The 17,028-nt window shown below is 46.0% G+C and overlaps 1 protein-coding gene and 1 long non-coding RNA gene across 2 annotated transcripts; one reads left to right on the top strand and one right to left on the bottom strand.

Annotated features, from left to right (window-relative positions):
- Positions 1–204: 204 nt before the first annotated feature.
- On the top strand, positions 205–1,138 carry LOC140684681 (uncharacterized). Its single transcript, XR_012057308.1, has 2 exons — positions 205–338; positions 381–1,138. It is a non-coding gene; the product is annotated as an uncharacterized lncRNA (long non-coding RNA).
- DHX36 (DEAH-box helicase 36) lies at positions 548–16,606 on the bottom strand. Its single transcript, XM_030279881.4, has 25 exons — positions 16,301–16,606; positions 15,977–16,098; positions 14,862–15,063; positions 14,177–14,215; positions 12,854–13,024; positions 12,055–12,134; positions 11,131–11,205; positions 10,839–11,005; positions 10,202–10,283; positions 9,610–9,750; positions 9,044–9,146; positions 8,669–8,756; positions 7,785–7,840; positions 7,615–7,679; positions 6,977–7,120; positions 6,358–6,475; positions 5,620–5,718; positions 4,897–5,070; positions 4,520–4,606; positions 3,782–3,865; positions 3,584–3,683; positions 3,408–3,498; positions 2,901–3,021; positions 2,194–2,346; positions 548–1,580 (listed from the first exon to the last, which is right to left on the bottom strand). The coding sequence occupies exons 1-25, from the start codon at positions 16,589–16,591 to the stop codon at positions 1,395–1,397; spliced, it is 3,039 nt and encodes a 1,012-aa protein (XP_030135741.4). The 5' UTR covers positions 16,592–16,606; the 3' UTR covers positions 548–1,394.
- Positions 16,607–17,028: the final 422 nt, after the last annotated feature.

Below are 17,028 nucleotides of genomic sequence, written 5' to 3'. Positions count from 1 at the left end.
TCTCTGTTAAAAAGTACGGATTTGTGCCCAGAGCAGCCACCCTGCCCCGTGCCGCCCCTCACAGCTGGACCCCATTTTGTTCCCGCCTGCCCCAGCGACACCTTTTCTTTCCAGCACAGGAATTCCTCACTACAAATTATTTCCTTCTCATTTCCACAGAGTTATCAGTTATTTAGACCCCTTTTATCTCCCCTTTGAGTCTGGGGCCTCCGGCTCCCTCACAGCCCCCTCAGAGCCCTCACAGCCCCCTCCGCCCTCCCCACAGTCTCTGTTTTATCTCTTTTCCCCTCATTTAGAACACCTGAAGGTGAAACACTCAGCTGGTGGTGGGAAGGGAGGTTACACAGGTGTTTTGTGCAGCTGGCAGTGCCAACGCGGAGCTTGGCACCCTCCATCCCTTGCTAACCCAATGGAAAGCACAGTCCAGCCAGTACCTGGACTCGTTTCACCTGAGTTCTTCTGCTTTCCTCAGAGTAAAGCATAAATCCTCCTGAACTTGATGATCAAGGTCATTTTTGCAAAGAAAGAAACCCAACAAAACACCAAAGAAGAGAGAAAAGTTGTATTTCCAGGCTTTTTTTTTCTCAAGGATAAACCTCAAAATCCTTAACAAACTTCATTATTCAAATAATCTTCCATAGCTGGAGATCATTCAAAACAGAACATTCAAAACATTGAGAACAGTTGAAATAAGACTTGCAAAAAAAGACTCTTAATGGAATACTATAACCCATACATGAACTTTAAAAAAAAAAAAAAACCAAAAAACCCTCGAATGCAGTGAAACCCTAACACATAATCCAACATGAATTTTATCTAACCATGCTTTCTGCAGTCAGCAATTTCAGTCAGTAGTGATGATGGATGTGGACAGAAAGCAAAGGAATATTAATTGAATGGGATGAAATGCAGAAAAGGAGAAGAATTTCTGAAGATTGTTTCCTCCCACCATAAAAATTCACCAAGTGTTTTCAGTTTAGTTAAATTAAGCTGTAATTACCTTCTGTGGAAGTGCTGGTGAGCAGACTGCTGCACAGCTGGAATAACACAGCAAGTATAATTACTCACCACACCTCATTAAAAGAAAAAAAAATAAAACAGTTTAGGTATTACTAAGCAGTATTTTAGCAGTTTTTTTTTTAAATGTCTGTTACCTGATGGGTAAAAAACCCAAAGAAAACAGCTACAGCAGGACAAGAACCTGACACCATCCAAGAACTGCCTTTCTGTTCCTCACAAAGCTACAGCGAGCACAGAACACATGCACATACACACATTGCCACTAGCTCCGAGTAACTGCTCCTCAGGGTGAGGAGACACCAGCTTACCCTACAGAAGTGGTTCCTCAGCTAAAGAAGGGCTGTAAAAAAGCAGGTGACGGGCTGGTGAGGGTGTCAGCTGTAGCGCTCGCCCTGGAAGCGCGGCGCGAAGTTCCTGACGCCCTCGTTCTCCTGCGTGGTGATCAGGTCTATGATGGCTGTCAGCACTGCTGTGTCCCTGCACTTAATGTCCTGCCAGTCCACCGGATGGGGCTTTTCTATCTTCTCTTGTAGAAGATCATCGAGTTCTTTTCTCAATTTCTGGGAAGCGTTGTAATAAAGGAAAAGAAGGAAAAAGCAAAGAGATGGGCAGTTAGAGCTACACATAGCATCAACAGAGAGATTCCAGTGCCTCGGGCCCTCTGCTCTCCCAACCTTTACACCTGCTCTTCTCCCCACAGTGTTTTTTCCAGGATCAAACACTGTCCCTCAAAACCTGGTCTCTTTGATGAGAGATGACCATCTCTGGATGTGATGCCTCTAACAGCCCACCCAGCACTTAGCTAACTACCTCAGGATTAAAAACGCCAGTTTAAAATAAAAATTAAATTTAAAAAAGAGGTATGATTTCTGGGATCTAGTATTAATCAGTGTGGGTGTGGGAATGGAACCCATCCCTGTTAACTGAGGAACCCCACTCTCATGTTCACATATCCATGTGGGTCTCTCCTGTACTGACCAAGTCATCCCACAGCATCTGTGCAAAATTAGATCTCTTGTTTACTTTGTGTGCTAGAACTGCTTGCTGGGAGTGCATTTCAAACATCATCTCCCTGAGTGACAAATCAATCCACAGCAATATCAAATCCAGAAATCCCTAAGCAGAACCAGTGTTACACCGAGCCTTCCAGCTACCTTATTTTGAAGCAGTTACCTTGACCAAGTTTGCTATTTTTTCTGGAGACTGGAAAACAATCCACTCATCCACAGCGATGGTGTCCTGGTCCTTATCCTTCTGAATGGATATATCCCCTCCAAAGAACAAGAGGCAGTATGGAGACACCTCTGTACAATCATACAGGTAAATCTGCACAACAACAGAATTGTCTGATCACCCTCAAAATACCTCAGGTGCCATCAGTAACCTTAATGAGACTCCTACAGAATTCCAGAAGATCCTTACTCAGTTACTCACAAATTCTGAACAAATGCATGAACAACTCAATTAAACAAAAGTTACATGAAATCAGATTGCACAAGGGCAAAAATGGTCCCAAGTCTTTCACCCAGTGGTGAAATCAAACCAGATGCTCCATAACAATGAGAGGAAAAAATGTCAGCATATTAAGAAGTGTTAAAATTGGATTGAAAAAAAATTAAACTAAAAGAATTTATACCTGTTACTGCCAGACATTAAAGAAAACCCAAATCCTCAAAAAAAAACCCCAAGAACTAAACCACAGAAGTTTCTCATTTGTGGTACAATACCCCAGTATCACAAAGGATTTAATCTGATGGTGTGTACAAGGAATGGCCTAGGACAGGAAGGCCCCAGAACAAAGGCTGTTCACGTCCCCTCTGAACCCTGAGCCAGCCTCATTCAAGGGAGGATAATAAAACAAATCCACAGCTCCAACTCACGCTGCTGGTCCTCATCTTCAAATGGTACACAAGCCAGTTATAATGGAACTCGGTTTCCTCCACATTCACAGATTTGGGATGGATATTAACTGATCCATCTGTCTTGGTGCAAACTTTCACCCTTCAAAGAAAAAACAACAACAAAAAAAAGAGTCTGATAATACAAGAAGTGATAAAACAGACCAGGATCCCCGGGGTCTCTTTTCCCAAATAACTAGAAGTGACAGTGTTTGAACTGCTGCTGTAGAACCCCTTTAGAGCACTGCTACTGAGTTGTTGTAACATTATCCATGGCATGGTAAGGTCACACAAGTTATTTCAGGTGTTAGCAGGAATCCAGATGTTAAGAAATCAACAATCCCACCCTTCTCAGAGGAAGTAACACACAACCACAACTCAACTCTAAAGTGAGATTCATGCATGCACTCAAGCCACTGCATCACTTTGCCAAATTATGCCATGTAGAAAACCCCTTGAATACAAACCAACATTAAACCAAACCCTCACATTTTTCTCTTTTTGCTGAAGCTGGGCCGGATCTTTGCCACTTTGGGATAGAGGCCAGCACAGATGACTGCTTTGAGCAGCTTCTCATTACCTGCAGGAGACAGCAAAGTAAGTGAGGCAGTTCTGCAAGCCGAGACTTCAGCTGGGATAAATTCTCCCTTTCCCTCCACAGTCACCTGAGTTGGTGTTAGATTTGGGATCCTTGGGGTTTCTACTATTCACAAATCCAGCAGCAAGGAGATGCTCAGCAAACTGCCCTTTCATGTTATGCAGCATCTAGGAAACAACGAAAATTGCCCCAGGGTGACGCTGTGCCAAAGGCTGCCCCTCTTCCCCACACAGGATCCTGTCTGAGCCTGGCAGGACGCTGTTACCTGCATGGTGTTTGAGGACAGGAAATATTCCCAGCAATAGTCCTTCTCATTCCTGAGGCCACAGCTCCGAGCCTCTTCCCAGCCCTAGGAATGAAAACCGGAGCTGCAAGGCGTTTGCAAGGGAACACCACAAACTCAGGGACAGCCAAAACTGGAGGTCCCAAACAGTCCCACGTTCCCTACCAGGGAACAAGCAAATCCTTTGGTCTCTCTGTACACGTGCACACACCACAGTGCAGAAAAGCACAGCCTCACAATGTGCTGAATCACAAGCTTCCCTTTTCCCTGGCGGGCAGCGATACCTGGCTGCGTTTGCCAGAGCAGCCACCTTTTGTTGTAATTAACAAAGTTCTGGGCAGTAACTGCATTTTCCAGGCCATTTATTTCCTCCTCTCCTCACCACAACACAACACAGCACAACATCCAACACTTCTGAAGTTGGCTTCAGCCTCTTGTAGAGGCCAGAAGTTGCTCTCTACAAGAACAACTTCAGCAATGTAACTATAACACTACGTTTCCTTTGTCTTTTTCAGACTTGTCCACCAGAAATGAGGATACTGAGCCTGGAGACAAGAATAGTAACACTAGAAGGGTGAAAATCAGTTTGGTTTTATGTTTCTGTAGAAGCCAAAGAAGAAAGCCTACAGAACATGCACTGATCAGCTTTTTCCTGAGGATCATCTATGTTACTCAAATTAAAATTCTAGAAGAAAAAAAAACACATGAAAACATGCTTACAGTGAAAGCATTCACCACAGTCAGATGGTCGCTTTTCGTGTTCTTTGACAGCTCCTTTCTTCTTGCATCTGCGATTTTCTCTTTGCCCTAAAAATTAGAACCTACATAATACCTAGACTGACATGACAGTTCTCTTCTCCAAATTCAGGTACATCTGTACAGCAGTACTTTGCAGGTAACACACGAAAATTATAGTTATTTCAAATATTCCACAAGAAAAATGATAACTCATAGTATGTGAAGGCAATCACACTAGTAAAAATGTAATCACCATGACATTTATGAAAGTGCTCTTAGACTATAACACCTCACTGAGTCCCAGCATCCTCCTGAGATTCTTAAATTCCCACACGTCATTGTCAGCTGTGAGACTTTACCAGAGGGATGACAAAAGGGTCCTTGAAGCTGAGGCTGGCTGCAATGGTCAGCACGGGGTCCAGGCAGCAGAACAAGGCTCCGAACAGGATCATCTTCCCAATGTGTGGCTCCACGGGCAGCCGGGCCAGGTGCACCCCCAGGGGGGTCAGCTCCTCCTGCCTGTCCAGAGCGTTCTGCCAGGGCAGGGCACAGGAAAGAACACACACGGCACGTGAAATGGGGAGGATTTCCTTGGAAGAGCCACTGGAACACAGACACCACCCACGAATACCCAAACCAGATGTTTCTACTTATGGCTACAACTCATTTATGTGAAGATCACCAGAGCAAGGAGTCAGCAGAACCACCGTGCCATGAGCCCCTCCTTCCCCAGCACCCAAGGGAACAATGGTACAAGTTCCACGTGCCTCGTTTGTCTCCAACCCCTCACTGACCCACTGCAACAGGCAGCAGGGGCACAGAGGAGGGAGTTAAACCCACACCCACAGGGAACTGAAGTGCAGGGTCACTTGTCTGTCTGTTTGGAGTCATTTACCAAGTCCCTCAGAAGCACCCTGCCGAGCCCACAAGCACCACGGACGTGTGGGGTGCCCCTCTGTGCAGTGAGGGTCCATCAAGGCTCTGCACAAAGGGCACGGGGCTGCACTGCCCAGAGCTGAGCAGTCACACCTGCTGTGACACCCGCAGCACCCCGGCTCTGAACAGATGCAGCAACACTTTACCAGCTCCATGAGGTGGTTTATGGCCAACATCACAGCATCACGAGACGGGGGGTCCATCAGCTTGCTCAGAAAATAGGCAATTCCACCAAGCCTCAGGATCTGAAAGAAAAACCACAACAAAAGCCTACAGCAACTGGAGAAACAGGGTTGTCTAAAATTGGTTAGCAGTAACCACACTCATGGAAATGGTGTGAGTAATTCACAGCCCGACTTAGAATTTCTTTAGTTAAGAACGAAAGACAAAAAAATGTATTAGTGATGGAATTTGCAGCAGTAAGATCTATTCTTCATTCAGTTCACATACATATGGCAATCCTTCTGCTTTCATAAGGAATTCAATGCAAACTGCAAAAAGGGAAATTCACACCTGTTCTAAAACTACTTTGTAGTAAAATTCTTTTAAGAGATTACATAAATTAACTCACTGGCATTCTCACTGAAGCTTTTCTGATTGAATGACATGTGATATTTGGGGGAGAGCACAGCCCAAATTTTTGTTAGTCGAGTTCACCTTTTATTGATACCAGACAATTCTGTTTCCCCTGGGTTTGATGCACCCAGATAGAAGTGTGCATTTACAAAAGTTGCTGCAATTACTGGCTAAATACACTGCATTTCTGCTGTAACAGAATTTTGGTTTAACAACCCTAGGCTCAGAGTTGCATTAACTTATTCTCTCAAGCACCTATCTCAGTGGAAAAGTAGATAATAAATATATTTGAAGATTCCTGCATTTACCTTGATTTGTAAGCAGAGTTCTTCCAAGGGTGTCCTCAGGATCTCTGGTAACTGATAATCATCCAGAAGGCTGGCACGCAGTCCGTTGTACAGATGGTAACAGTGGCCTGGCTGAACCCTGCAATGATTTCAAGAAACTACTCTTTTGGGTTTGGCCATTTGTTGGGGTTTTTTTGTGGGGTTTTTTTTGGGTTTTTTTGGTTTGTTTTTTTTTCCCCCAATGAAACTGTGACATTATAGTTCTGTTTCTTAAAAAGAGATTCCCAAACTCCTCAAGGAATTAGACTGAAGTGCATTCAATTGTAGAAGCCACTTCAGTCTTCTGAAGCCCCATCAGCAGGAAAGAGGCAGAGAGAACACAGAAATTAATTTTTAGTTTCCACTTTACTGTATCAGCCTCATAAATGGGGTGTGAGGGCAGTGACAAAAATTACATCAAAATGCAGGACATCTTTCTATAGGAGGGAAACTCTGGAGTTAAACACAGCACAAGTCAATTCAGCTTCCTGGGAAGGCAAGGAGATCATTTTCTGCCCAGGAACAGGAGCCAGCAAATAATAAAGAACCTCCAGCACTGCTGGAAACTCAACACCCCCAAACTTCCCTGAGCACCTCCTACCTTCCTGCTCGACCCTTCCTCTGCTTGGCATTGGCTCTGCTGACCCACTCTGCTGCCATGGTGCTGATGTTGTTCTGGGTGTCAAAGTGAGTCTCCTTTATTTTCCCCCCATCTATAACGAACACGACGTCATCAATTGTGATGCTGTTGAAAAAAAAAAAAGAGAAGAAAAAGCAACTTTTTATCTTTGCAAGTGTGACCTAGGATTGGGTTTGGCCTCTATTTATTCCCCCCCCAGAGTCAGCAATTTAAAAAATCTGTCTTTGGAATTTCATTAAGAACTGTGCAAGTGAACAGTTCAAGAAAGAGCTGATTTATTTTCCTTGGTAGGCAGAAGTCCCCACTTGGATTCTGAACAGAGGACAGGCAGTTCAGATTATCCTGTACAAATCATTCTAGCAATTGTTTAGTATTCCTGTAGTTTAACTGTTCAAAACAATGTAGCTGGCTGAATTGTTTAAAACAATTCTAGGAAAACACTGTTTAGTCTATAAATATTTCTAAAGATAAAGTGTTATAAACTAATGGCACAAACACAGAAACATATTTTCAGGAACATTAAACAGGTTTATACTTTAAATTATCACTTCCATTTATTTTGCTAAACACAAAGCTTTCCTGGGCAGCCAGGCACTTACCTGGTTTCTGCAATGTTGGTTGCAATCACAATTTTCCTCACTCCTGGTGGGGTCTTCTTGAACACCTGTAATTATCCAGGGCCTGTTTATGTCTTTGCCAAAACCATACAAGTGCTTCTTTTTTTTTTTTTTTTGCAGTTGTGCAATATTGCAATAAAAGAGAAGCATACCTGAGTCTGGTTAACTGTAGGCATCAGTGAATGCAAAGGTATGATAATAAACCTATCTGAAAGTTAAAAATCAGTAAAAGATACGGTGTAAGCACAGAAACTTCCAATTTTACAGGAAAATCTATTAAATCAACTATGCAGAACAGAGAAAATAGGCTGCAAGTCAGGCTACTGCTTCTTGCTCTGAGATCACAGAGATTTGTATCATAACAGCAAATTCTAAAGTAAAAAGGTATAAATGCCTTGTTTATGATGCTATAACATGACAAGTTAAGACAATATATGAAGTTATGTATAGTAATTCAGAATTCCTTTTTAAATTCTGAAGTTATTAAATAACTGCTCAAGTTTAATACACAAACTGGCACTCAGTCTTTCAGTGCACAGGAATTCTGCATCTATGGAATGTACACAACCACACTGCAAGTCAGGATCTGAACAGCCAATGCCCAGCTAAGACAGGCGAGATGGAAATATCAGAGATGCAAAAGCACAATTAAAGTGTGTCAGACAGGCACAGAGTACTTGAGAGTCTGAGTCTCAAATCAACAGGATTTAAGGGAACTATCAGCAAAGCAGGGGAAGCTGCTCAAGGATGAAGTGCACACAGAATGGAGTTTAGTTTTGGTGGGAGTTCTCCCAGCTGCAGGAAAGGACAAGAGGAGGAAGATGCAGGTCAGGTTGTTTTTCAGATTGTCACTCCCACACTGAGAAAAATGAGTTGTCGTTAGCAGAGGAAAGGATATCAGACACACAGACACTGCTGAGCACTCTGGAGAGGACACAAGGGAAAAATGAATCCAGCACAACTGCAGCAACCCCATGCAAAAGGAGCCTGCCCCCAATGGCACTGCCAAAAGTCCCACAGAGAGTTTGGGTTTTACCTGACTTAAACATGACTTGAGACATCAAGAGCTCGTGCAAAGTGCTGATGTTATCCCAGCCTGGCAGAAACACCAGAATGGCACCATCCTACGGGGAAAAGAGGCAGTGAAGGGAAGAGAGATCAGAACACATCACACACTGCACAGAGATACTTGGTGGGCATGTGAGATCCGAGACCTCAGTGACCCAGCCTGGTACAGTCTGTCAAGGGCTTTTGTTCCCCATAAAAAAGCTACCTCCATGTACTTATCTGAACGTAAGAGTAATTCAAAACTGTTCAATTACTTAGAAGAGCAAACAAAAATTTCTCTTCTTTCTCTGTGACCAAAGTCATTGCCAGCTCTGGCACTGCCCCCAGCTCAGCCCCACTGTACCTCCTCTTCCAGCACAATGTGTCTGATCAGTGCTGCTATAAGGTCCAGGTCCACCTTGTCATCATCCATCATTTCCAGGGCACTGATTGTACTTGCTGAATACCTGCAGCAGGGAAAGCACAGACTGAGTGAGCCACCCAGCCATGAACCCACCTGCAACCAGCTCAGTTCTTGGAGCAATTCCTGCACCTCCAGAGCAGGTTTAGTTCAGTGTGATTATCGTCAGTTCAGAACAGCTGAGGAATTACCACGTCACAACTGAACTGCTCTGAAGCACTTGCATGACCTCCCTCCTTCTCATCAATGAGCCAGGGACTGACAATTTGTATTTAGGTAATGAACTGAAATTTAACTTGAACAGCTCAGAAGCAAAGGGAGCTAATCCTGCTGTCTCTAAAGCACTTCACTAGTTGCCAGACAACTGTACAGGCAATTCCATCACCATTTTCCACAGCAGCCACTACCCCACTGTTACTAAAACCCAGCAACACAATACAGCACTAATTTATAGTGGTCACTTCAGAGCTGCCTGAAAACTGAAAGCAGAAGAGAAACTTGGGCCCAACCTGTCCTGCAGCTGCCTTAGGTAGCCTGGCCACTGCTGCCTGTAGATCTCCTCCTTCTCCTCCTTCTCTGGCCTGCTCATGTGGCCCTGCATGAAGCCCTTCCTCCAGTGCTGCCGGCGGTCTGTCTTCTCCGGGGTGTACCTTTACACAGGAGGGGCAAACACAATTCCATTTGAAACTGAGGGAATTTAGAGCAGCTGCACAGCTTTCCAAAGTATGGACAATACACAGTGCTTTAGCTAGATCATCTGTAAGAATCCTCAGTTCCTCTTCCGACAGAAATCGTACAAAAGCAAGGACCAACCAAGCATGAGAACATGTAGGAAATAAAAAAGTGAAGAGCAGGAAACACTCAATTGATTTAGAGACCTGAAAATTCACCACAGCAACAGAGAAACTGTTCTTCTCCTCAAGCCAATATTCCCAGGTAACTGTGAATACAGCCATCTGTAATTACTGTACAAGGCCCCCCTTGGAGGTTTTCTGCTGAAAAATACAGGCAATTCTTCTTTATGCCAAGTTGAGCACACATACACTAATCTAAGCCCCCCCTAAACAGTCTCTGAAATGATGTTCAGAAAAAACCACTTGCCTCAACTTCTCAATGACATCTTCGAGCAGATATTCCACCACTGGGAAAGTGAAGCCAGGGATGTGAATCATTGGGCAATGGTCTGTGGAGGGAGGCAGAACTCGGTTTTAAAACTACTGATGAAATGCCACACTGGAAGAACAGAAGCAATAAGCATTCCTCACTAGTTCTGCAATATAGCTGCTGTGTCTACAGGACATTTCCAATTGTCAGGGAAGATGTCAAATTCACCCCCAAATAAGGCTGCTGAATAAAAAAAGGACAGGCAGCAGGCAGTATTCTGCACACCAATTCAACTGCTTCCAGCCCCTGGAAAAAGCTGGGAGACTGAACAACTCAAAGCTCAATCTGCCTGCCCCCTCACAGCAAGAATGCTAAAACATGGTAAATATTTACTAGGAAAACACTCTGTGGATTCTGTTTCCATAACAGGTCTGAAAAGCAAAACCAGAAGCAGTATCAGGTTGCAATAATGAGATAAAACTGAGAAACTGCATCTCCAGCAGCTGGCAGATATTTGTAAAACTCAAGTAATTTCTTATTTTGGTACATATCAATTCTATAATTCGAGAACTGCACTATAGAGTAGAAGCCTAAATTACTTAAGAAGAACACTTCTAACAAGCACTTCACTTACCAAAGTACTCAGAAAACTTCTCAGCATTTAAAGTAGCACTCATCAGTATGACTTTCAGATCCAGCCGAACATTCAGGAGATCTTTAATAATGCTCATTAAAACATCTGACTGCAGATTTCTTTCATGGATTTCATCAAGAACTACATGACTGATGCTGGACAAGTGTCTACAATAGAAGGGGAGAAGTTAAACTTTTGCTTTTAGAAAAAATAAAAAGCAGAGCCATGACTGTTTGGAACAGCTCTTACTCATTTCATAATTGCATTCAGAGTCTCATTAAACAGCTCTTACTTATCTGACTGGAGCCACTGCAGGACAATTCCCGTGGTACAGTACAAAATTGAACCTTGCTTCCTTGGCAAGCGACTGAAAGAGACACAGGAAGAACTCCTCAGTTTTCCTCTGTACTTAGCAAAGTGCCCCAGCTGCAGGTGCCACTGCAGACATGACGCAGATGTGCCTCCCTCTGCCTCCCTTGCTCACAGCACAAGGGCAGGAACAAGGAATTAGGCCACTGCTGCATAACTTTTGTGGCTGGGGAATGGATATGGGAGAGGCCCTGACTTCCCAGGCACCCTCTGCATCTCCTGCACACTGAGGTGCTGCAGCTCTCCAGCTCAGCACACAGGGCACTCACATGCACAGCACCGGGAGCAAAGAGAAATAGCAGAGACTGTATGAACCCCAATTAAAATGCTGGGAGGGCTCAGCTCTCCTCTCTCACCAGCAGTTTTGCTCCAACAAAAGGGTTCCCTTATGTGCTGCTACTTCAGATTTTTAAATTATAGCCAACTACAAATGTAAAAGCTTTTGCTCTGCAAGCCCCTGTCACTGCATAGTCCCAGGGAATTAGTCCATAAATATGTGCAGCAAATGCACAGCTTTCCACAGAAATATGGTTTAGCATTTTCACTTTTCCTTGAAATTCATTGATTAGGGACATCAGTTTCAATTCTGCCCACAGCAGAACCTTTTACAAAAGCTGAAAACAGGACGTACTAGACAAAGCCTGACTTAGACTAGCCATTGTCACATGGGGCATAAAACACAGTAAATGCACTCAAACCGTCTCCTAAAATTCAAACAAAACTCATTCCTTCCTTGTAGGAATTCCTTCAGAGGAAAATATCAGCAGGAATCAGTTATTTCTTTTTAGAACTACTTTTCAAATGGTCTCCTTTGGATAAGAACAGGCCCCTGCCACGAGCCACTCACCTCTGCAGGCGGATCTGGTACCCCGTGCTCCTGCCATTGCCACAGCTCTCTGCCCTCTCAGCAGCCACTCTCTCAGCCACCTGAGGGGGACAAAGAAAATCAGGCTGATCTTTGACTGCACTGCTCAGCAGTAGGAACACTTGGTACTGAGACGGTTTGTAAATAACAAAGAAATACCCTGAAGAGCACCTTTTCTCCTCTCCTGAGAGCAGCAACCAGGGACAAGACTCTAGAGGAACTCAGCCACTGGGCATGAGCAGCTCCTTCCCCTTTGAGCAGGGTGAGCTTGGCCATTTGACACTGAACTATCAAGGAGAGTAACTACTGAGCATTTGAAAGCCAGATTTGTTCCTGCTCATTAACACACTCTAGAGGGCCTGACACAACATTAGTTTTTATCTGAATGGGCAGTCGCACTGCCCAAATCCATTCATATCACAGATACAACCCGTGACTAAAGCCAGGGCAGAAAGAGGCTCCAGTGCCAGTGCTGCAGGGATGGCTGAGCTGTGATTACCCGGTCAGTGCACGTTACCAGAACAGCTATTCCAGCAGTGGGGCACAGGCAGTGCCCGGGGAGCAGCAGCAGGGGCACTCACGGAGATGGCGCTGATCCTGCGCGGCTGCGTGCACCTGACCCGGCACTGCCCAAATCCTCTAAAATCACAGATACAGCCTGTGACTAAAGACAGGGCAGAAGTAGGGGCTGGGTGCCAGTGCTGCAGGCATGGCTGAGCTGTGAATACCCAGCTATGTCACCAGAACAGCTATTCCCAGCAGGCTGGGGCAGGGCACTCACGGAGATGGCGCTGATCCTGCGCGGCTGCGTGCACACGATGCGGCAGGTGGAGCCCAGCCCACGCTCGATGTGGTCGTCCAGGATGAACTGCGTCACCTGCGTGGTCTTCCCGCAGCCCGTCTCGCCGCTGATCACCGTCACACGGCTGCTGTTGATCAGCTTCACCAGCTCCTGCCCACGCAAAGACACGACAGCTACTGCGCTGCTGCTGCACACACTGCACAGGGCTTGGAGAACTCTCTGCTCCTCTGGGATGAACTCTGAGCAAAGTACTGACAGCTGAAGAAATGCTCGGCTGCCTCTTGTAAAGCTACCAAAAAGGTTTAGCTTAAACCTCACAGAAGCCATTTCTGCACATTTGCACTTCCCACGTGTACGGTTTAAAGCGTACCCAACCTCAACACCAGCTTTAAATACGTCAGATCCTGTATGAAAACAACATGTAAGAACTAAAATGAAAGCTTGAAATACATTTCTAACCTGTCTGCTTGCTGCTTGGCTCCTGTAGATCTTTGGAGGCTGAACACAAGAGTTTGCCCTGTTGGACTAAAAGCCTGCACAAACTAAAGGTTTTCAGCACAATATTTTAACATTCCTTGTCCCAACAGGCACAGTTTCCCAGCCTCGTCCTCCCACCCCAAGGACTGTTGAGGGGAGTATGACTATTTTAAGAAACAAATGCTAACAGAAAGGACATTATGGCAAATAGAGGGACTGCAGGGAGGAGCTCACTAATCACCCACTGAGTCTGCAAAAGCAAACATATCAGAATGCTCCATTTCTACTGCATACAGGGAATATCAGCCTAATAATTAACAACAATTAATAACAGCCCCTACTCTCACTGACTTTATGCTGTGACTGGGAAACTAATGGCACTGAGGGCTAGCAGTGCAGCCAGTAAGTCTGTGGTTAAAGCTAAAAAGGCTTAATTGGCATTATACTAAATTCTAAACTGGCTAATTGTTCAACAAAGAGCACAATTTTATGCATAGAAGAAAGCAAAACAATCTGAGTAACCAGGAACTTTCTAGAAGTTTAACTGGCAGAAAAAGAAGACCTAATATTAAATATATTAAATGCACGTAGCAGCCATGTATTCCCATGATATTCCCAGTTACATTCCCATGAGCACGCCGTACGGAGCCCCACACCACAATCAGTGAGCCCCTGGTAGTGTCTGGAGAGGAATCACGCCAGGGTCAGAACCTGGGAGGCTTCTCCCCTTCCTGACGGCCACGAAGGATCACTGCCAGTCACAGGCACAACTCTGCCCTGTTTGGGAGCACTGCACCAGAGAGCTCTGCCTCTCCACACACTCACCTCTCTCATCCCGTATGAGGGAAGCTTCTCTCGGAATCTCTGGGGAAAAAGAGAAATGTTTCTCTTTAAACAGCTGTTCAGCACTGAAGCAATAGAACAGATTCCACCTCTAATCGGGGCTAAACTGCAAAATAACGACAAACTGCTCAAACTTGTATAAACACAGGCCCGTGGGAAGTAACTTTAATTCCATGTGTTGTTTCAGTTTTGCTCAATTAGAAAAACGACTCCAGCCCAGCAATTCAGTACCTAATGGGTAGGTATATACAGGTGCAAGAGCAGGGCCTGGTATGGAAGAGAGAACTGGTGTTCAGGGTCAGACAATTTCCTACACGTGGCTGAAACAAAACCTGTTTTCAATAGGCCATTCATTCAGAGCCCAGTGTGTGCTTTCATTTCAGACATAACTGCAGGGACACAATCCATAAAAAAGAAAGAGACACCCACCCAATAAAATGCATCAGCTTCAAATTTCAGATTATAACTGTTTCTGAAATTTGTCATTTCCAATTTTTAATCACTGTTCTATCAATAGATATGAATTTTATGAATTCTAAAGATAATTTTTAGCAAAACTTACATCATGACAACTTTCTAGTAAATTACAAGATATTACATTTTGAGGTTAGCTTAATTTTTAAAAAATTCCAATGAAAAGTTTTCAGCTTAACACAGGGAAAAGTACCTGCATTTCAATATATCTGGGATCAGATCTCTTCTTCATTAAGTCTTCTTTCAGTTGCTCATCTAAATCAGCATCTTGCTCGGTTTTTTCACAGAGGAATTCCACATCCAAATCCAGGGATGTTTTTTCCCAGGCTGGTGTCCGTCTGACAGGAGCTTTCTCAGCATCTGGTTTCACTTTGGCAGGCTGTTCTGGAGCAGGGCTGCAACCACAGAACGCGAACTTCAGACTTCCCCAGCTGTGCCTGGCCACATGCAGAGTGCAGGTAACCACAGCCAGCAGTTAATGAACCAACAGTCCAGGGGAACAGAACCAGGGAATGGCTTGGGTTGGAAGGACCTTAAAGCCCATCCAGTGCCACCCCTGCCACGGCAGGGACACCTCTCACCATCCCAGGCTGCTCCAAATCCCAATGTCCAGCCTGGCCTTGGGCACTGCCAGGGATCCAGGGGCAGCCACAGCTGCTCTGGGTCTGTCACTACAGTGAAAATCATTAAACCAAATAAAGTCTCAAACTACCAACCATCAAAAACCCGACCTCAGGATCTAAAAAGCAACACGTTCTTTTGTAACAACATGTTATTTTGTACCAAATGAAGCCACAGAGCAACAAAACATCAGCAGAGAATGACTGCTTGACCCACTGTCCCGTAACTGGATCCCTCAGCCAAAAGGAGCCCAAATCCCCTCATTTCAGCACACCAGCCTATTCCAGCTATTCCTGCAAATCCTGAACGACTCCAGAACAGACCCTGCGAAATGTTCCAAGACTGCACATCAACTGAAAACAGAAGCCAAAAGCCACCTCTGGAGGAGTAATTCCAGAGGCCAAGGGAGCTGAAAATCCCATATATCTACTGCAGTAAGCCTAGAGATGAATTAGAACTTTTCTGAGTTTAAGTAGAAATGTAACACCCCAAACTCAGCAATAATGAAAGAGTTTTACAGCAATTATTACAACCATTTCAGTGTGACAACACACGTGGAGAAACTGGAGGGTATTTCTTGAGCCAGTGCACTCAGTAAAGCTAAACCACTTCTGACACATCTTCCTGCCGGCTTATGGAAAGGAATAAATAAAATAAATAAAAGAACTGGTAATTATATCTCTTTACCCCTCTTCATCCCCGGACCACCAGGACATGGCTTCTTGCTCTTTGTCGTTTTTAGCCTGGACAGAGTTCAGCAGCTGCACGATCTGCTCCTCCCGGCGCTCGTCCATGCGCACCACGGCTCTCTGGGCAGAGACAGCACAGCGCCCGTCAGCACAGAGCTCGTCAGCCCGGCACAGAGCCCGGCACAGAGCCCGGCAGCCCCGCACGGCACGGAGCCCGGCACAGAGCCCGGCACGGCACAGAGCCCGGCACGGAGCCCGGCACGGAGCCCCGCACGCCTTCTGCGGCGCCCAGCGCCCGCCCGGCCATCCCCGCGCCCCTCACCTGCTGCCGGTCGGCGTCCCGGTTCTTCTGGCCCTGCCTGCGGGCGTACCACATCCCGATCTCGCGGCCCTTCAGGTGCCCGGGGTGCCGCTCCCGCCCGCCGGGCCCGCCCGCCGCGGAGGAGTCGGCGCCGCCATCCCCGCCGCGGCCCCGGCCCCGGCCGCGCCCGCGGCCCCGGCGCTGCTCGAAGCTCATGGCCGCGGCTCGGCCCGGCTCGGTTCGGCCCGGCCCGGCGCGGCTCAGCCCGGCCCGGCGCGGCCCCGCCTCATCCGCCGGCACCGCCCGCCTCATCCGCCGCGCACTTCCTGCCGCCCGCCCGCAGCGCCAAGGACCGGGGTTCGAGTCCCGGCCCGACCGAACCCACCCGACCGGCTTGGGGTTCGAGTCCCGGTTCGGGTCCCGGCCCAACCGAACCCACCCCTGGGACCGGTTCGGGTCCCGACCCGACCGAACCCACCCTATTGGCCCGAGTTCGAGTCCCCGACCGGCCAGTGTGTGGCAGAACGGGGAATTTGTATTCTTTTCTTAATGTTTGATCTTCTTATACTTTCAGGCCTGATCAACAAGAAGGGAGATTTAATCCGTGGAACAAAGAGCAGCCAAAGGGCTTTAAGTGATGTCCAGGTGTTAGAAAAGTATTTCTAGTATTAATTTAGATGTGGACAGGGACCGCAAGTGAATCAAAACTGCTGTAACTGCCCGCATGTGGAGCTGCTCCCTCATTTCCA

The sequence above is a fragment of the Taeniopygia guttata genome, chromosome 9, assembly GCF_048771995.1.
Source record: "Taeniopygia guttata chromosome 9, bTaeGut7.mat, whole genome shotgun sequence".
Lineage (NCBI taxonomy): Eukaryota > Metazoa > Chordata > Aves > Passeriformes > Estrildidae > Taeniopygia > Taeniopygia guttata.
Note: the sequence above shows the minus strand (reverse complement) of the source record. Positions and strands in the feature narration are given on the sequence as shown.

Excerpts from the sequence above, each read along its gene's own strand:
- DHX36 (XM_030279881.4), bottom strand. The coding sequence starts at position 16,591 with ATGAGGCGGGCGGTGCCGGCGGATGAGGCGGGGCCGCGCCGGGCCGGG. Across the intron at positions 5,071-5,619 it reads TAAACCACCTCATGGAGCTG|AACGCTCTGGACAGGCAGGA; the intron begins GTAAAGTGTTGC and ends CTGCCCTGGCAG. Across the intron at positions 1,581-2,193 it reads AAATAGCAAACTTGGTCAAG|AAATTGAGAAAAGAACTCGA; the intron begins GTAACTGCTTCA and ends AACGCTTCCCAG.